At 38.1% G+C, this 18,928-nt stretch overlaps 1 protein-coding gene across 1 annotated transcript in view; it reads left to right on the top strand.

The window, feature by feature from the left end:
* CDC73 (cell division cycle 73) overlaps window positions 1–13,237 on the top strand; it is a 113,116-nt gene extending 99,879 nt beyond the window's left edge. The window contains exons 15-17 of the mRNA XM_063343136.1: window positions 1,703–1,803; window positions 3,850–3,991; window positions 5,220–13,237. Coding sequence (XP_063199206.1) covers window positions 1,703–1,803; window positions 3,850–3,991; window positions 5,220–5,256 — 280 coding nt within the window. The 3' untranslated portion in view covers window positions 5,257–13,237. The remainder of the gene's footprint in view (window positions 1–1,702; window positions 1,804–3,849; window positions 3,992–5,219) is intronic.
* Window positions 13,238–18,928: the final 5,691 nt, after the last annotated feature.

Raw genomic sequence — 18,928 nt, 5'->3', positions numbered from 1 at the left:
AAAAGATCTTAAGAATCGCAGCGCTCTACACTTTAACAGTACGAGCAGCGGAACTGTTTGTATTAGGTTTGCCTGAAATTTTCCAGTAATTCAAATGGGAATATTCATATGAGTTGTCTGGTCTGTAATGTGCAAGTCACTGGAACACGGTCTGAGAGAAAAATCCTCCTTTTTCATCTGCTTTCTGAATGAGAGTCTGTTGGGAAGATACGTTTGCAGGCCTTTTCAGCGTCTGACATTCTGACTTTTTTAATAGTTTAAGAAAGAAAGATGACGCATCAGACAGTAAAGGCTGACCTGTGGTTTCAGTATTGAATCAGATTCATTGAATTGGATTCAATGATGGAACCTTACTTCTGAAGGGAGAGCCCCAGTTGCAGAAAGGGAATCGTAGATAGCTTTTACTTTTAGGAAAAAGCTGGAAACATTATTTTGTCTGTAGCCCATACTTTGATGCTATGAAAACATACTTCTCTGAACAGGACAATTCTGGAGAAACATCTTTTAGTTATTAGATGTAATGAATTAGGCAACATTATTGCTTCTTCCTCACAAGTGTGAAGATTTTAGATACGCACAACAATGCTTTCGGTGGGTTTTGTAACTTCCAAAATAGATCTTAATGGAGAGGAATAATTTGAAAAGGTTCTGTTCCTAAATTAATTGTTCTCTATATTGAGAACTTGGACTAATCAGAAATCTGTGGTTTTGAAATTCTAGATATCAAATAGCACTTAAAATGTTTAATGATTGAACTTTTAAGAAGCATCTAAAATGGTTCCTAAAGTGCTTCTGACCAAAGAGATGAAGTCGTTTGGGGTTTTTAGCTTGTTTTTATCCAAGGGAGAATTAGATATTAATATCTGGAAATTAACATGTTGCCACGGGTTGGTTTGGTTTTTTTGATGTTAGCCATAACAAAACCTGCAACATCGTTTTAAATGGCAATGCTTTAGTCTGTCTCTTAAAAAAACAAACAAAAATCCCCAAAACTAAAACTCCACCTTGATTATTCTTTTCCATTTGGGATTTGGTAGACTTTATGATGAATTAAATTTGGAAATTAGATTAGGGAGGTAATTACTTGTTGAAGTAGGTAAGAACCATCACTGGATGATGTAAATGCTCAAGAAAAAGATAGAATTTAAGTGGGAGGACATTTTTGCTCAAAGGCTTTATTTTAAAAAAATTTTATTAATGTAAAAGCTTCTTCTTAATCACAAATTTATTTTCTTGGACTGTAGGTAATGGTTACATACCCTTACAATAAATGATGCACTTTGCAACTGGAGGCAGAAATTTAGCAACTGTTTCTTCTAATAAATTTTTAGAATAGAAGTTAACAGTATACAGAATAAAGGCTTTTAAATTGATGCATCTCAGTTTACAGTGTTATTCATAGAAGATTATCTCTAAAATGTTGGAGCACTTTATAAAAGCAAAGTAATAATTACCAGAAATAAAGTTGTTTGACTTATTATGAATGTAACATGAGAAGCTGGGCCTCATTCTGCAAAGGGACAGAGCTAAAAGTCCAGGAAAATTCACAGAGAAAAAGCAGTTGTGCTGGAGGTATGATAAAATACATTGTAGTGCTGTTACTAAAATAAGAAACTATGCTAAGATATATTGCCTGTTTAAGAAAACATGTAATTTAAATGTTCAAGACCATCAACATGTCCATCTCTTTCTGTGTTTGTAGGGATCGTGTGGTGGCAGTGTTTGTACAGGGTCCTGCTTGGCAGTTCAAAGGCTGGCCTTGGCTCTTGCCCGATGGATCACCTGTTGATATCTTTGCAAAAAGTAAGGGGGTTTTTTTTGTCTTGTTTTTAAATGTTTTGGCATTTTTTTATTCGGTTTGGGTTTTTTTGTGGGTTGTTTATGCTTCTGGCAGAGTACTACCAAGTACTGCCAAAGTGCTGTTGACTTGGGTGGTTGAGAAGGCAGGAGCTTAGGTCTTCACACAGATGGAAAATGTTAGTGTGCCCTCTGCAGTTCTTCTGTTCTCACCTGTGGAAGCTCATGGAAATCTTCTCAGAGCTGTTGTCTTTACAAGAGGTTCAGAAATAGCTAGTCTACAAATTTACTTTCCAAGCTTCTAAAAAAAGGTGAAAAGACAATGTATATTATAACACTTCATAGATAACAGGTTTACAGGCTGTCTTCAGATTTCATTACTACTTTGAACAGAGGATTAATTGCCTAGTATTTCACTAAGAAAGCTTTACAAATATGATCTGCTGTCTGACAAAAACTGGAAAGTTTAAGATAAAAATGCTCCTAATTTGTGAGCTGGATGTTATGACTGTATAGACCTGAACAGTTTCTTTCAGTTATTGCAGTTGTGCCCAGTATGCTTTTATACACACAGCACTTTTCTTGCACTGCCAGCTTCTGTTCTCTGTTGCTTTGTTGTGACACTGCCTTAGAAAATAAATGTTTTTATAGTATCCAGTGGTATCTGACCTACAGATTAAAAAAAAAAAAGGGGGAGGGGGAAGCAATAAATAAAGAGTCCCTCCCCATCTTTCCTGTAGGCCCCCTTTAGGTACTGGAAGGCTGCTGTAAGGTCTGCCTGGAGCCTTCTCTTCTCCAGGCTGATGAACCCCAACTCTCTCAGCCTGTCCTCATAGCAGAGGTGCTCCAGCCCTCTGAGCATCTTTGTGGCCCTCCTCTGGACCCGTTCCAACAGGTCCATGTCCTTCTTATGTTGGGGGCCCCAGAGCTGGACACAGTACTCCAGGTGGGAGTCTCACGAGAGCAGAGCAGAGGAGTAGAATCGCCTCCCTTGACCTGCTGGCCATTCTTCTTTTGATGCAGCCCAGGATGCAGTTGGCTTTCTGGGCTGTGAGCGCACATTGCTGGCTCATGTTGAGTTTCATGATGAGTTTCTCATCAACTAGCACCCCTAAGTCCTTCTCCTTAGGGCTATTCTCCATCCATTTTCTGCCCAGCCTGTATTTGTGCTTGGGATTGATTGTCCCGACCCAGGTGCAGGACACTGAACTTGGCCTTCTTGAACTTCATGAGGTTCGCATGGGCTCGCCTCTCAAGCCTGTCCAAGTCCCTCTGGATTACAAATGCTTCTGCTTTACTTCTCCAATAATATCCAAAGTAGAAAATGCATCAAATTGGTTACGAGGCAGCAACTGTACAAGACTTAAATACTTTGCACTGGATTATGTCAAAACTATGGTTTGTCTAAGGAAATCAAGAAGAATCGCAAGAAGATTTTGATACTCACTTAATGCTTAGGCTTTACATAATTCACGTGTGACAATACTTCCCAAGAGCAAAATAGCTGTTAATATTTTACCATATTTAACTGAGTAGTAGATCAGGGAAAATAGGCAGTTACTAAATTTCTCAGAATGCTTCATGTAGCATTTGGGGCACCGGCATTCTGCAGTCAGTCTTCTACACAGACTTTCAGTAAATAGCCAGACTTCCTTCTCAATGGTCTCAGAAATGCCTTTTTTTTTTTTTTTTTTTTTAATTCTTGGACAATTCAGAGATTTTCAGAAAGAACATCTTTGTTTCCCAAGGAACATGTGCTTGAATTGACATTGAGTTTCTGCTATTCTCCTGGAATCTGTGCATCTAAAAATAGGGGCTGCCCTTTCACTTAAACCTGTAATAGCATGGGAGCCTGATAATGGCCACCAACCACTATATTTAGCTCAGTGCCCTTTGCTAAGTAGTTGACTTTCTTGAGAGATGGACTCATTAATTTTGTTCTCAGGCTCTATTTTGCAAAAAGAGGGATGGAATGGGAATTCTTTTTGACTAATAATTAAGTACTGTAAAGTCGTCATGTTTGTACACTACATGTTTTCCTGTTTCCTGTAGTTAAAGCTTTTCATCTCAAATATGATGAAGTACGTCTGGATCCAAATGTACAGAAATGGGATGTAACAGTGTTAGAACTAAGCTACCACAAAAGACACTTGGACAGGCCAGTATTTCTGCGCTTCTGGGAAACTTTGGACAGGTATGTTTCCTGTTGAAAAACCTTTATGCTCACACTTTTATGATGTTTAATGGGAATGAAAAGCTATGGCAACAAAGGAATTGTATACAGCTTAGACATCTCAACAATGTTTTAGCTTGAAAATACTGCTTGTTTAGATTTTCCCTGGTGATACAGTTAAATACATACCGCTATATTTTATTATAGACTGTAAATAATAATCTCCAAAGTGTAATAGGCACGAATTTGAAGGAAAGGTAGTTGCCATTAATCATGGATTAGCACCATGATTCGTCACCTCCCTTTAGGCAGAAGGAGAGGAATGGAGAACAAGGGAGGCGGTGTAGAGTTTTCCTTTTGTTCCCCCGGCCCTCCCCTTGGACTGCAGTTCTGAGCTTACAGGCTCAACACCTCACTAGATGACAGTCTAGAAAAGGTGAGGAACTACCTTAAGATAAAGAGCCACAAAGTGTTATCTTACCCTGATGCCCTTGAGTCCACAGCACTGGGTAGAAGAGGAAGGAAGTCAAAAAGATATGGCACATAATGAGTTTTGGACTAGTGATTCTTCTGTACCTTAGGGACCTTCCAAGTACTTAGCCTTGCTTTTCGTGAGGAATGAGGGAAGGAGGAGCACCAGCAGCTCTGTGAAGAGCAGCATTGCTTCTGACTCTGCTCCTCTGTGGTTCAGAACCCTCTCTGGATAGGAAGTTCATTGCAATACCTTTTTTTGTGTTGTAGAGAAGAGACTTTCTTATCATCAAGCAGTTGAAGAAATGTTGAGGGAAGGGAGAAGCCCATACATTTCATGAATGTTTAATCTTTTCATGTTGATTGCACAGCAAACTGCTTGAATGATTGAGTGAACTTCAAAAAGAAAAATCCTATGGCAATTGTCAAAATAATTCCAACCATCAAACTTTCTGTGGCTTCTTATTTAAAAGTCTCAGCTGAACTATATGTCTGAGTTCCCAGAATGAACTAGAGTCTTCCAATGTTAGAAACCATGTGATGCCTTGGAAAACATGAATTTTCTTCAAAGCAATGGTTTTAGCTGACTGTCTTTTAGCAGGATAAATATTGTGCATTATACAGAGCTATATGTCATATAAGACTTTGCATCTCTTTGGCAACTTCCTAATTTTCTAAGCATTTTGTTTTAACAAAGTCTGTGCATATTATTCCTGAAAGTAGAATTTCTATAAATACTGAAAAAGTAGTAATGTTGTCTTCTGTTAATTTTTTTCAGGTACATGGTAAAGCACAAATCTCACTTGAGATTCTGAATTCTTCAGCTGCCATTTATTCCCTGAAGTATGGATTGAGGAAAATGAAAGGGGCTCCAGTTTGGAGACCAGAGCTCGCACTATACGATATGTCAAGAACTTTACAAATGAAGAAGGGTCACAGTTTAAACTTTTTATAAAATCTTGTTTGGATGCTTCATGCTATGGCAGGTTGATACCTGTTGTTATTCAGAAGCAAAGGGGTTTTGCTTAAAACTATTTTTTTAATGTTGTTAGCCTTCTAGTCTGCAATCCAAATTGTATATTTTGATAGCAGCAGTTTCTTCTCTGTTTTGTTATATTAGCCACATTTTTAAATAATGTGTTTTGTTCCTTATTAGAAAATAGATTGATCTTCACTGCAGGTTACAAATGTGTGTGTGTGCGCATGTGCGCACGTGTGTGTATATATATATGTGTGTGTGTGTCTATATATATAATGTATAAAAAAAAAATCATAGACACACTTACGCACACATAGATGTTACCAGGCTTTCTAAACCACTTAGCTTCTGAGCTTAGTTTTGGTTTTCTTTGCTTATTGTTTCACTTACTGAAAATATTTTGTTGTGAATTATATTACATTTTAGTCAATAGGACTTGCATACTGAGCAAAGTGAAAATTGTTTTGGATAAATCAAAATGTCAACCTGTATATGTATATTCTGTCAGTCTTTGTTGAAAAAGGGAAGATGAAAAAAATCTAGAAACACTTTTGGATTTGTAATGTCCCAGTTTACTAAATCTTTAAACTTTATTATGGGCATACCTTCAAGTCATGCTAACTTTAAATTCTCCACACAAGTCTCTTTATTTAAACTGAAAGTGTGCATGTGTACATTCCCATCTATCAAAATACCTTAACATATGAGTCTAAATGTTACCTAGATTAAACAATGAATAGAGGAGGGAGAGAGTTTGGAATTTTTTTCCTGAAACAGCCACCACAAGGAAAGAATAATTTTAACTTCTGTGCATTTATACCTCTAACTCCACATGTAATATTATTTTCTTGTGACAAAAGTAGCCCAGACTATGCCTGCAGGAGTGGTGATTTTCTGAGACGAGTGGCTAATATGGTCTCCTAACAGTCCTGCACTGGAATGGAAAATGAACCTACTCCAATTACCAAAGAACAGATTTGCTTGATCTACAATATTACTGAGGTCAGAAGACCCTGGTATTTGTATGAATTTATGGTATCTCTGTGTCTATTTAATAATATTAAGTTGATGTTGCATACCAGTGGATGTAGAGAATGATCAAATACTGTAACACCCGCATGAATTTTTTTCTGGGATAGCAAATACATGTTTATATTCCTGTTCTTGAAATTCCAAACCGTGTTTTTTTAATACACTTTACATTTAAGGTTTGACAAAAGTAAAATGTTCTACCTGTTCTTCTTTAGTTTTGCTTTTTATTTGATGTTACCTTCATTTTTAATAAAACCAGAAGGCACATCTCCTTAAGAGGTTTTTAAACTATGTGTTAAATTTGTGAGGGCTTTGAGGTCTGACTTTTAATTATATATTTCCATCCCTGCTATATCGAGACTGTTATTTTTAAATGGTCTTAATGGAAACATAAAAATAATAACCAAACCATCAAACAAAAATCCTTAGTGACTTCAAGGTTAGAAGAAGTTGACAGTGGATTTTTTTAATAGATTCTGCAAAGTGACTGAGAAGCGTAGGCAATACAGAACAACTAGAAGGTGTCTTATTTGTATGGGCAGTTGGTCAGTACCGAATTTCCCAATACTTGAGCTTATTATAAATGTATCCATGCCATACATGAGTGAGCTAAAACATTCGATATTTTTTTTAAGCTGTACTGTAATTAGAAAAGCTGTAGTGGCTATAACCACAGCCATTGCTATCACGAGGAAGTGGTTCAATTTAGGGTTCATTCCATTACTGCTTTCTATAGTTTGGATATCATGTTTGGATTTTTAACTCTCAAACATTTCCATTTAGAAATGTAATTTTTTTTCAGATTTAATCAGCACTTCATGGCTTCTACAATGGGCAACAAACTTAAAAACCAAATTCCGAAGAAATGTGTGCTTTATGAGCACTGTGATATACAGACTATATCGTAGTCTTAAAATAGGCAAGATCCAATTATCTTTTCTCTGTCCTGTATTTCACTTGTGTGTTAAACGCATGTGTAATCCCACATCCAGTATTGTATACAGGAGATCGCTTGATTTTGATGTAAATTTATGTATATATTGGGAATAACTCCTCTGAAACTAGTGAAGTTACATGGCTGTGAAACTGGCAGAAGAGCAAAATCCATTAAATCTTTGTATGAACTGTGCCATTTTTTATGGATTGAGCATAGACCTTTAACATCTTAGAATTTTGTACTTGCAGGCAATTTACGACACAAGTTGTAAAATATGTATTTGTGAAGGAGTTGGCACCTGATCGTGCATATTTTTGTCAGTCATAAAAGTAGTGATGTTTATAAAATGAGCCATTTTGCAATCAGATTCCTGCTGACATTATTGGAAGTTTAATTAGGTTGTCAGAATAGCATTCCTGCTGCCTTCATAAATAACTGAACATAGATGATGAAACTACTTGGACTTAAAAATTTAGCCTTACAGCAGCATTTTGCAACACAGCTGGAACTTTAGACACTTACGTTATGCTTAATTTATCTACAAGTTAATGTGGAGTAATAAAGAAAACCGATGCTAAGAACTGGGGAAGCTGGAGGACCAGACATCTGTTTTAGTGAGCTGCATTCTTATTGTTGAGCAAGTTTGACACACTACTTAGAAGTGTATTAAGTGTGTAAATTGTACTCAATTAAAATTTATAACTAAAACTGAGCTACTTCACTGACTAGTTTATTGAACAGTAGAATGATACTAGCATGGGAATCAGATATCAAATTGGCTGTTGCTATTAAACATCTTACGTGTCATGACTCTATGCTGTTTCATAAGTACAAGATGAACGAGATGGAACAAGATAAAACAAGATGAAAACCGGTTTGAAGTCTGCTATTGGGTTCCTATACTGTCAGCAGGTGATTATTTCTTTAGTAGCAAGGTTATAGGGGCCAGTAGATATATCTAAAGCAATGATTTCATATTAAAAACTAAAATACCTATGATTTGTACTATTTGAGCTTTCCGAATGCTACCCTGAACAAAGCAGACAAAGGGGGAATTTTTTGTAAGGTAAAGTAGGGCGACCGCAGGGACTTGCGTAGCTGAAGAAATTGCGGATCAGCGTCTTCAATTGAGTAGGCTCAGCTATTTAGTTATTACCTGAAAATTTTTGTAGCAAGATAGTTCCACAAATAGGTACTAAAGTCAGTGCTGGAGTTAGACAATTTATAGAACTCTTCTGCAATGCTGAAACCTTCTTATTTCTGAACACAGAAGAAAACGTAGATAGCACATTGTGTGTTAAGTTGCCCTTGATCATAAGTTGAACTATTATATTTGACAGATAAGCCTTTATCAAAACAGCAAATTTGTTTTTGACTTTCATTTGATATACAGTTAGTGTATAAAATACTACCATTCTCTGCAGGGACCTCCAAATGTAAGTTTTATTAGTACAGCTTTCATTCTTTTGCTGGTGAAATATGCACTTAGTTGCTAATTCTTGTGAACACTGTGCAGGGGAGGGAGGGAGAAAGCTGGTCAAAATTAATGGCTTTGGGATTTTAAAATTCAATGTCATGAATGCATTTTAATTCAAAAGCCATAACTAATGCCAAGTACTTTACTAGAGCAATGTGTTCATGAAAAATTAAAATCCCTGCCTGAAGAAACTGTTGGCCAAGTAGGTTTCAGTTCAGCTAATCTGTGGAAAAATGTGCCACAAACTGGAATCTTTGAATGTCATATTCCAAGCTGCTCATTTGTTACTTAAGTTTGTTTTTTTTTTTTTTTTTTTTTTTGAAGGGAGATGGCAGTTTTACCTTTGTTTTCTGCACAGTTATATACTTCAATAGCAATTGTGTAGTTTACCTTCTTTGGTTTGGTTTTACCCTAAGAATGTTACCATGATACAACAATTCTGAGGCAGTGATTGAAAACAGATGCCTTCAGGTATGAAGTTCTTTTAGTGGAGCTCATGCACTTGATAAAGATGGTTTCGTAATGGATCTGTGGTCCAGTGGGTAACATCGAGTCCATTGTTCAGCTGTCGTTGACTTGTCTCTGGATCATTCTTCTCAGTGGTGATGCTATCATAGAGGGCACGTTTGAGAATAATGATGCTTAATCGAGCAAAATTCATTGGTAGGTAGTATGCAGTGACAGGCCGTGCATCCAGACTGATTTACTGTGTTGTTTTTTCTTTAAAAATAAATTTTATGATTTTTTTTTTTTAAATAAGAATGCAAATGCAAAGAACAATCTCCAATGTTTGAAACTTTCTTGCAGAGACTAGTTCACATGTAAAACTGAAAGATAATGAGGTGGTACATAAAAATCTGTAAGAAAAGTATCGTGGTTTATGGTTTTTATTTGCATCTGTGAATTCTTTTGCTCTAGCATGTTTTACTTCAAATTCAGAAAAACTTTACTTGCTTCACAAGGTTCCTGCATGTATCACTGAAAACCGTCAGAGGTTAATCTTTACCTGCAGTTACTTGAAGGTTTGGTTAAATGAGTTTGTAGGTTATACATTCTGTGTCAGTGGGCCCAAATTTTAACGGTGGTTTTGAAGGTTCAAGTTAGAATGAAATCTTGTAAGAATCTGCTGAGGACAGCTGCTATTGAAGGAAAGGAGAACACAAACTTCTCATGAGGTTAAGCCTTTAAACTCTAATGTAACTGTTCAAAGCTTGTGTTTAGTGACTTTTGATAAATCTTACATTTTTGGATATGTCTTGCCACTTGACCAGTTATTTAAGATCTGGTCTATATTATTGAGTTAACAGTTTAGTATCAACTCAAATCCAACTTCTGAAAATTCTTAGCAAAAATATCTTGAGGACCTTAAAAGGTGGACTGTCTTTCTAAATGTAATAGTCAATTTAGCCATGAAAGAAGAAACAAAAAAAGCACGTTTCTCTTGCTTCCATCAATCAAGACCAACCCTGAATCCATACTGAATGGATTTTTATTAGTGAAGTGAGATGTAAAAAATACTTTAAAGAAACAGCTTTTAATTTTTCATTTGTTCTTGCCCTCTTGAAATCCTGTCCAGGAGCCCCTCGTCGTCTTCCCTGACTCGTTCATTCTGCATTTGTCTCCCGAACTGGGACTGTTACCAAACCTCCAAGTTTTCTGAGGATCTCAGCTCAGTGCACAATCACAAATTACTCCTCTGCCCCATCTTCGTTAGTGCACAAACAGGGCAGCAGAAGCACAAGCTTCTCCCTATTATGTATCCAAGAGTTGGTTACAAACTGCCAACTTTAAAAAAACATATATTTAAAAAAAAAAAACACCAAAGGCAAGTATGACCTACTGAATACTTCATTGTGCTTCTTCCTCGTTTAGTTTTGACCTGTAGTAATTAAGTTTTGAGGTGTTAAACTTAAAAATATTGAAGGCATACTAGTTATTCTTTAATTGTTATTATGCCTGTAGTTATTCTCTAAGGATCTTTAACTGTAGATTTCTCCCTGTTACTGCAGGTAGGTATTAAGAGCAGAATGGTGAATGATTATCCGGAGCTCCACTGCGCTGAGTCAATCTTAACCTGAGACTGAATGATATCTAACCACTTAATTGCTTCACAGTCTTTGTTCGGCAGCTGGCAAATGATTTGAGGAGCACCACAGTAGTTTTCTTTGTTATTGATTTAGTGAGAGACAAATCTAATGTAACAAAAGTATGAGAAGTGAAGAAAATAAAAAGTTGATACCTGTTTTTCAGATGCTAGTCAACACTTGTCAAAGCTATTTACAATCTCGTAAGAGGTGACCACAACAACTAATACTAATCCCAAGAGCAGAAAGCCTGGAATTGGTTGTTTTCTATGGTCCTTAAAAAGTTCGCATGGTGACAGAAAAGGATAGTGTAACTGAATGGTGCCTCGCCAGCTGCCTCTTTGTATGTAGCGGGACGTCACGGCTGACCCCTGCCTCAATTCGAGCGTTCCTACTCATGATCGCAGCAGCAAGGAAGGAGGTGGTCTGTTACACGTTCAAATCCTCCATTGTGGAGCCAGTTTTGGTTGTCTGCCAGGTGTTTGTTCTGGTATTCTTGAGAACGGCTGTCATTCTTTTCTTGATGCTGACGTGCTAATGAAGTGTATCTGCAGGTTTTAACCTAAATGAAGAGAATAAAGTTGGTTAGCAGTGCTCTACTTGGTCTTATGACAAATATCGCTGCTGAAGATCCTGCAAATAACACAGGTGCGGGAGTGGAAGATTAAATTAATTACTTCAGAATGTCATGTATTGCCACTTTGTTTGGTAGGTGTTTTCGGCCATTCATTGAGCTAACTTTGTTTAAATTCACTTGTTGCATTTTGTGTGAAACTTAGGTTGCAGGTTCCGCTGGAGAGAGATGATCTTTTTATTCTGTAATAAAACTTGTATGAAAGAGCCTCTGTTTTATGCATGGTGGAAGCAATTAGTCTGGTAGCCGAAAAGTTGCTAAAAAGGGAATAATGGGATTAAAGATTAAAAAAACCCCAAGCATAGAAAATCTTCCTAAAGTGAGATTACTAAACTGAAATACGCTTACAACAATTCATTGTGAAGTCTGTGTAGAACAAATTTATTTCTGTGCTCAGTGGATTAATGCCCTAAATTATCTTCCCAGTAATCTCGTTTAAGCTTTATAAAGTTGAATGATCCACAAATTCACTCAATGATTAAAAATCTCTCCTGAATTTTGACTGATTTCCACTTTTAATCTCCTGGATTTTTCTGGCTTTTTTCAGTAGCTGTTGGTCTGTTCGTCTAGCTTTTCTTTCCCCCAAACATCAAGGCAGCTGGATGATCTTGTAAGTACAAAATTACAGCTAATTTTATGCTTATATGCATGTACATTCACATTATTATTCCACTGAGAAGAAATGTGCATCCCTCATGATGCACATTGTAATTTTTTACATCATTACTTTTGTAATGTATCAAAATTAAAGTGCAGTGCTCTCCATATGTTGAATTTATTTTTTCAGAACAAATTTGGCATTTGACCGTACAACATGAGACAATAATCAATATGGTAACTAAGCTACATAAGAAATTATGGGCAAGGAGAACTCTGCATTTAATAATTTGCCTCTTGGGAGGCTTATTTTTACACTGTTACAGACTGCAGAAGGCTGTGTTCTCTAGCCATTCCCAAAAGCAAGAAATAGCCTTTGAGAACTTTAGCAGAACAGAATCTGCCAAAAATCTGTGAAATGCCTTGAGTATGTCGGGGATTTATCCATTTAATACAAGACGGTCCTGATATGTCAGGCAGGTATCTTCAAACTATTCTCATCTTTCACACAGTCTGCAAGTCAAAATGGTAATAAATGCGCCATTGCTCGCCCAACAATTCTTTGCGCATCATATCATGCGACAAGTTTTTTAATCTGTTTCTCTTCTTATGTTCTGGAATCGTGATTTATACTGTTATTTCTGGGATTAATGCCTTCAGATGTGTTACCAGTCACATCAGGGGAGGGGGTGGGTGTAAATATCTTCTAATTTTTATCTCCTTAAGTATGCAGTATCTCTTGCAACAGGAAATAATGTCCGTTGCAGGTGATGGTGTAGCTGAGAAGAAATACGTAATAGAAAAATGCAAAAATAATTGGATTGTGGTCAGTGTTTAGAAGTGGGATTTTGTGGGCACAACAGTACAAATGCAAAGTCGTCATCGTTCCCACACTATCGCAACCTGTAGCGGAATTTTCTTAGCTCCTGCCCATTGTTCATAGCATTTACTTCCACTTGTTTTCAGTCTCCCATCTTTCTGCCGTATTGCAGTACCTGCCCACTTTTTATTTCTGTAAAAATAATTCATGTGATCAGTACTATACTGCTGGCCTTGTAAACAGTCATTGACCGTATCAGATCCATGTCAACTGTTGTTTGGTTGGGTTTTTTTTATAGTAATGAAACATGAGATAAAGTTTATATCTGAAATACAGACATAAGTGTCTGGTTTTTCTTAATGTTCAATACCACACTTGGCAATGCAGTGCAGGCATTGTCTGCAGACTAAAAGACTCCTTAAAAAACCAGCAATAACGTTGAAGCTTTTATCAACAAGACAGGGAAATGGGGTTTCTGCTGTGTCATAAAATGATGATAAGGTGAGGAGGTTCAGGACTGTCAAAGGAGTCATATTTCCACAGTGGCTACAGGCAATCACGATTTATCTTAGCTTAACTTTTTGTTTATTTTGCTGTGGTTTTAGGCTCCAGTGGTTAGAGGAAGTGATATGTAGTTTCTCTACTATCTGAAGCATCAGAAAAAGTCTTACGGGAACTTTCAGGTTAAGATTTACGTGCTAAAAAATGACGCCACTTTTTCATCATGCTATTGCCTTTATTAGAATGTGCAACTGAAACAGTGTTAATGAAGTAGTTGTCTGACTCAGCTAACTTTTACATCTTTCTCCCTGGGTAAGCTAGCTGACCTGGCAAAACCCTAATTTAGGTCCTGAGGTAAATTGACATAGCTTTTACATTAGCTGAGTATGTAGCTAATAACTGCTAAAGACAGCAGTTTTTCTACTATTGGAAATTGATCACAATGTAAAAAATTTTATTAAGTTTTTTAAAGTTAGGAAAAAAGCAGTGAGTCCCCACCTGTGTCTGAGAAAGCAGCTGCTTGCATAGGACCAGATTCCTTTTGCATCAGCAATGCCATAATGTGATTGGTATAAATGATACTGTAAAGTAGTAATTTTGAGATGGATTACTTGGAATCTTCAAATTTTCTAGAAATTCATTGCTCTTACCCACCAACACCAGTGTTTGATAACTTCTTTGCCTTCCTGTGAGGGTAGCAAGTCCAAACATCATATTATATGTGCCTGGGAAGGCACAAATTCTGCTTGCTGTCTGCTAGAGTCTATGAATGATTGCTGTTGAGTTACGCTTCTAAATGGCGTGCCTTGTGTACTTCAGAAAGAAATTCTGTGCTATTAACTTCTACCTTCCTGTTGCACCCCTTTTAACTCCAATTATTTGAAGTAATATGTGCATCTTTCAACAGAACGATAAAGTTGATTCACCAAAGTTACAGGATAAAGTGCAATCCCTAATATCATTATTTGTGTCATGCAGAGCTAATATGATTTTCCTATAATTTTCCACAGACGTCTTTTTAACTATTATGCTTGCAAAAGAGCACAAAGAATGAAAATTAATGATTCTAGATCAAGTATTTCCAGTATTAAAGTAAATTTATCTAACTAAATTATATGTGGAAAGTGTGCATAGCGTGCAACAACAGTGAGTGCAAGCAAACCAAGTGGGGAACGTTCAGGTTTTCTGTGGGAACATGTTCCTCATCCAAACTGCAGCACCAATGTAGGTGCACCCTGTGAAGCTCACTCTAGATTGTTCATAAAAAGGTCAAGAATGACCAACATCGATTTTCTGAAAAAAAAATTTAAAAATAAAATCCATGAAACTTAGGCTCTTGGTACTGCTAATTCAGTTGCTGTTGGAAGGATCTTAGAATCATAGAATTGTCTAGCTTGGAAGGGACCTTTAAGATCATCGAGTCCAAACCATCAATCTAACGCTGACAAAACCATCACTAAACGATGTCCCTAAGTACCACGTCTACCCGTCTTTTAAAGAAGGATGGCGATTCCACCACTTCCCTGGGCAGCCTGTTCCAAAGCTTGATAACCTTTTTGGTGAAGAAATTTTTTTCTAATATTCAATCTAAACCTCCCCTGGCATAAATAGAGGCTGTTTCCTCTTGTCCTCTTATCTTCTAAGCCTTCAGGATAAGTGAAAGGCTTGTAGTTTTAACCTAAAACTTGTACTCATCTAGGAGCTGTGGTGAGGTTTGCTTTGTGGCTAATTTAAGCCTGCTAACTAGTCCTTTTGGGGACTTCTCTGTTATATAAAACATTATTTTTTAAAAGGAGGTAGTATTTAGATGTTTCAATGTAAACAGGTTACTTTGCTTTCTCTTTTCAGGGGTAGAGATATATTTTGTCAGCATTAGTTTTTTTTTCTAAGAATGCACTTTGGCGTTTTTTGTCGTCTTTTGTTCATGCAGTATGTTTCTCCTGTTTTGACTGGACGCTCTGTCTGACTTCAGTGTTGTTCATTTCATCACTGGAAGAAAAACGAACATGGTTTTTTTGAAGGCTCAGGGAAGATCTACTGTGTTTTCCTGTACCTAAATGTAGCTGTAGAGGAGACAGTGGTTCTTTCTTCACAAGGATGCATACTGACAGGACAAGAGGCAACAGGGACAAGCTGCTTCCGGGGAAACTCTGGACAAAAGAAAAGAAAAAAGAAAAAAATAGTCTTCATTAGAGCAATTCAGCACAGGAGTTGGTTGCTCATGAAGTGGTGGAAATTTATTTCCTCACTGGAATTACTCAAGACGTGGCTTAATTAGGCTCTGGATAAACTAGTCTGTGGCCAGGAAGACCTGGGGGTCTCCTAAGACTTGGACTTTTCCATGAGCCCGCAAATCCTTACTATCTCATGGTGTTTCAAGACCACTGATTATTCTGCGTATCTCGTAGAGATATGCAATGTGTCATTCAATGCTGGCACCCAGTTAATCGCGTACCTGTCCTTAATAGAAGCACCTAAAGTTAGTCACGCGCTGATGTTCCTTACTGAGTCGAGGGCTCCAATGACGCTAGACTTACTGGTGCTTTATGAACAATAACCACTGCTCCAAAGCGAGACTGGCTCCCTCTGAGGGAGGGACGACAGCAGCAGCGGACTGACTGCCTCCTGTCAGGGCCGGTGTCACGGTTTGGCCTCAGACAGCAACAAAGAACCAGTGCCGCTCGCTCGGGCCTTCCCAATATGGGAAGAATCGGAAGAAACAAGGCAAAACTCTTGGGTTGAGACAAAGGCAGTTTAACAGAACAGCCAAGGGAACAAGAAAACAACAGCACTAACACGGACAGAGGAATATACAAATACAGTTACGAAACTGCCGATCACTCACCGGACCCGGGTCGCCCCCGACTTTCCCCAGCAGCTGAGGGTGGATATGGCTCACATGGCATGGGATACCCGTCCCGGGGAGAATTAACCCTGTCCCCACCGGAACCAGGACAGCCAGCAAGGCACCCATGCTGGCGTGGGGGCCTGCTGGGCTGTAGCAAATGGTCCCTCAGGACCCCCCGCCTCAGGTGCCTCAGGACCCGCTGCCTCAGGCCCTGCCCAGGAGCCACAGCCCAGCCCCAGCTGTCCCCGCTCCCAGGCCTCTGACCCTGCTTCCCCCCCAGCAGTTTTAACAAAACTGAAGTGATTTTTCCCCTCTTTCTCCTATCGCCATGTTGGTGAGGTGCCCGGCCGAGGCAGCGGGAGGCTCTGGGACGCAGAGGAAAGGGGTAAGTTTTGGCTTTCGCGCCTGTTGCTGCGTTTCATTTGTCTCTTCAGTTTAATCAGTCAGTTTATAATTAGCAGAACATGGTGTTATTTAAATGTTGTTCTAAGTAATCTTCTAATAATGGCCGGGATGATTTTCCTATGTAAATATTAACAATCAAGGTTATTTGCTGATTGTTTCCCCTGCCGATTAGTAGCATTGCTTAATTCACACCTACCTCAGCTTAAGCAGAAAAACACAAGAGTTGCTTCGTATTTTTTTCAGATCCCAATTGAGAAGGCTACTTATGGTAGCGTACTTTAAATGTAAGCTTATACCCATAATAGTTATTGTTTGTGGAAAAATGTATTCCTGCCTTTCTTCAAGCGTTAGCTGTGATATTTTTCCCTCCGTTATTGAGACAACTGCAGGGTTTTTTTTAATTGATATCCAAACATTTTAAGAATAGTCACAGTGTTTCTAGTGTTGTCTAAATTAATGTTTCTATAAACCTTCCCTCAAACCAGTGTGGTACACTTTTATACGTGGAAATCAAAACCATACCGTGAAAAACCTTTTTTTAAATATGCATTTTATAGGAACTTCATGTATTTTCAGAGTTGCCAAGATGATTTAGGTAGGCAACTTCCAATATAATTAGCCCTCATTTATTTTCATAACCCTTACATCTGAAACATTTCATAAGGAACTTGCTAATAAACTAAAGTGATAATTTCTCACAGAAATGGTAGAACTGAGCCAGGTATTACTGCAAATTGGTGTGCTACGGGCAGTAGTTGTGGGAGATGTAGGTGTCCTTCACAGACCTTAATGTATTTATATTCACTGGGAAAATAACTCTAACAATAGACTGTTTGGGCACATAAGTGAAGTAAATTCAACTTTTTAACTTGAAGTCCAGATTAATGCTGAATGCTTTTTAAAGAATAATGTTCTCAGGGGCAAAAAAGCTGCACATGGTGGCAGAGTGAAGGTAGTCATGAATCAGGGTTGAATCTAGAGAACTGAGGTGAAAAGAAAGACTGGAGGGGTTCAATGGTTAGATGAAACGAAGAGGGAAAGAGATTTTGTCTTCCAATCCCCCCTCCCCCAATATATCAACTCAATATGAAATAACTTTTTTTGCTTAAAAATAGACTGACAAACTGGAGAGACCTGTTGAAGTGTTCAATGAAGTGGTATAACGAAGAGACCTTCGTTATATATGCATGTGTTTTGGACCTGTGTGTTCAGTACAGTATTGACCACGCTGGTGAGAAGTCCAGGAGGCCAGGCTGCCAGAGTCTATGGCTCTTCACCAAGCTCCTGGCGGTTGTGGCAGGTCACTGTAGTGGGAATGGGGTAACCCTGTTTATGTAGGTGCCTGGCCAATTTGACTGAAAAGGGACAGCAAAGAAGGAGCAGGCCCTTTGGAATCCTTGGCTTCAAATACTCCCCAGTACCTTTTTCACTCCCACTCGGTTTCTTAGCTTTTTTTTTGTGTGTCATCCTGCTCCCCATGTTTGCAAATCCTCCCTAACTCCCAACCGGTTGTAAGCCTTGACATGTTACTGTACACATTTGATATTAATTGAAATAGTGATCTGTCTGAAGTGCCTTGTTCCTTACTAGCTACTGTTCAGAGTGTGAGGTGCTTCTTGTCACAGTGGTGGGGCACATCCAGAGCTGGCATCTTTTCACCCACCATTCCTTATCCAAATCTGTTTCCATAGCTGCATCTGTCCTGGGATGGGAATCGTGTTCAGAGAAACCTCATTGCAGTGATCAACAGTGTGCAGGGCATTTCAGAGTCTGGGGATTTTCATGTGAATTCCAAACAAATTGGCCTGAAATATTTTCCCTCTGTTAAAAAGTAGGTGAGCTCTGAGACTCATGGACAAAGAATTAGATCCGTCTGCCTCTCAGTTTGCCTTCTTGATCTTCTAACCACTGGTGAATGAGTTGACTCAGTCTATGCTTTTTCATAAGTGGGAGATTCTATATTCTGAGGACATTTTTTTCAGGTTTCATGTTATTCTGAGACTTCTCTGTCTCAGGGTATCAGGATAATCAGATTATTTTTTTATTTTTTATATCTGAAGCCTGGTAGCCAGTAGTCTCTGCTTGTTACCTTCTGCGTTTAATTTAGGGTACATGTCTTCTTCCCCTCCACTTGAAGATACTGACTAATGCAAAGGCAAAAATCCATTATCCA

This window comes from Chroicocephalus ridibundus, chromosome 8 (genome assembly GCF_963924245.1).
Source record: "Chroicocephalus ridibundus chromosome 8, bChrRid1.1, whole genome shotgun sequence".
NCBI classification, from domain to species: Eukaryota; Metazoa; Chordata; class Aves; order Charadriiformes; family Laridae; genus Chroicocephalus; species Chroicocephalus ridibundus.
This window is presented reverse-complemented; position numbering and strand designations above follow the sequence as displayed.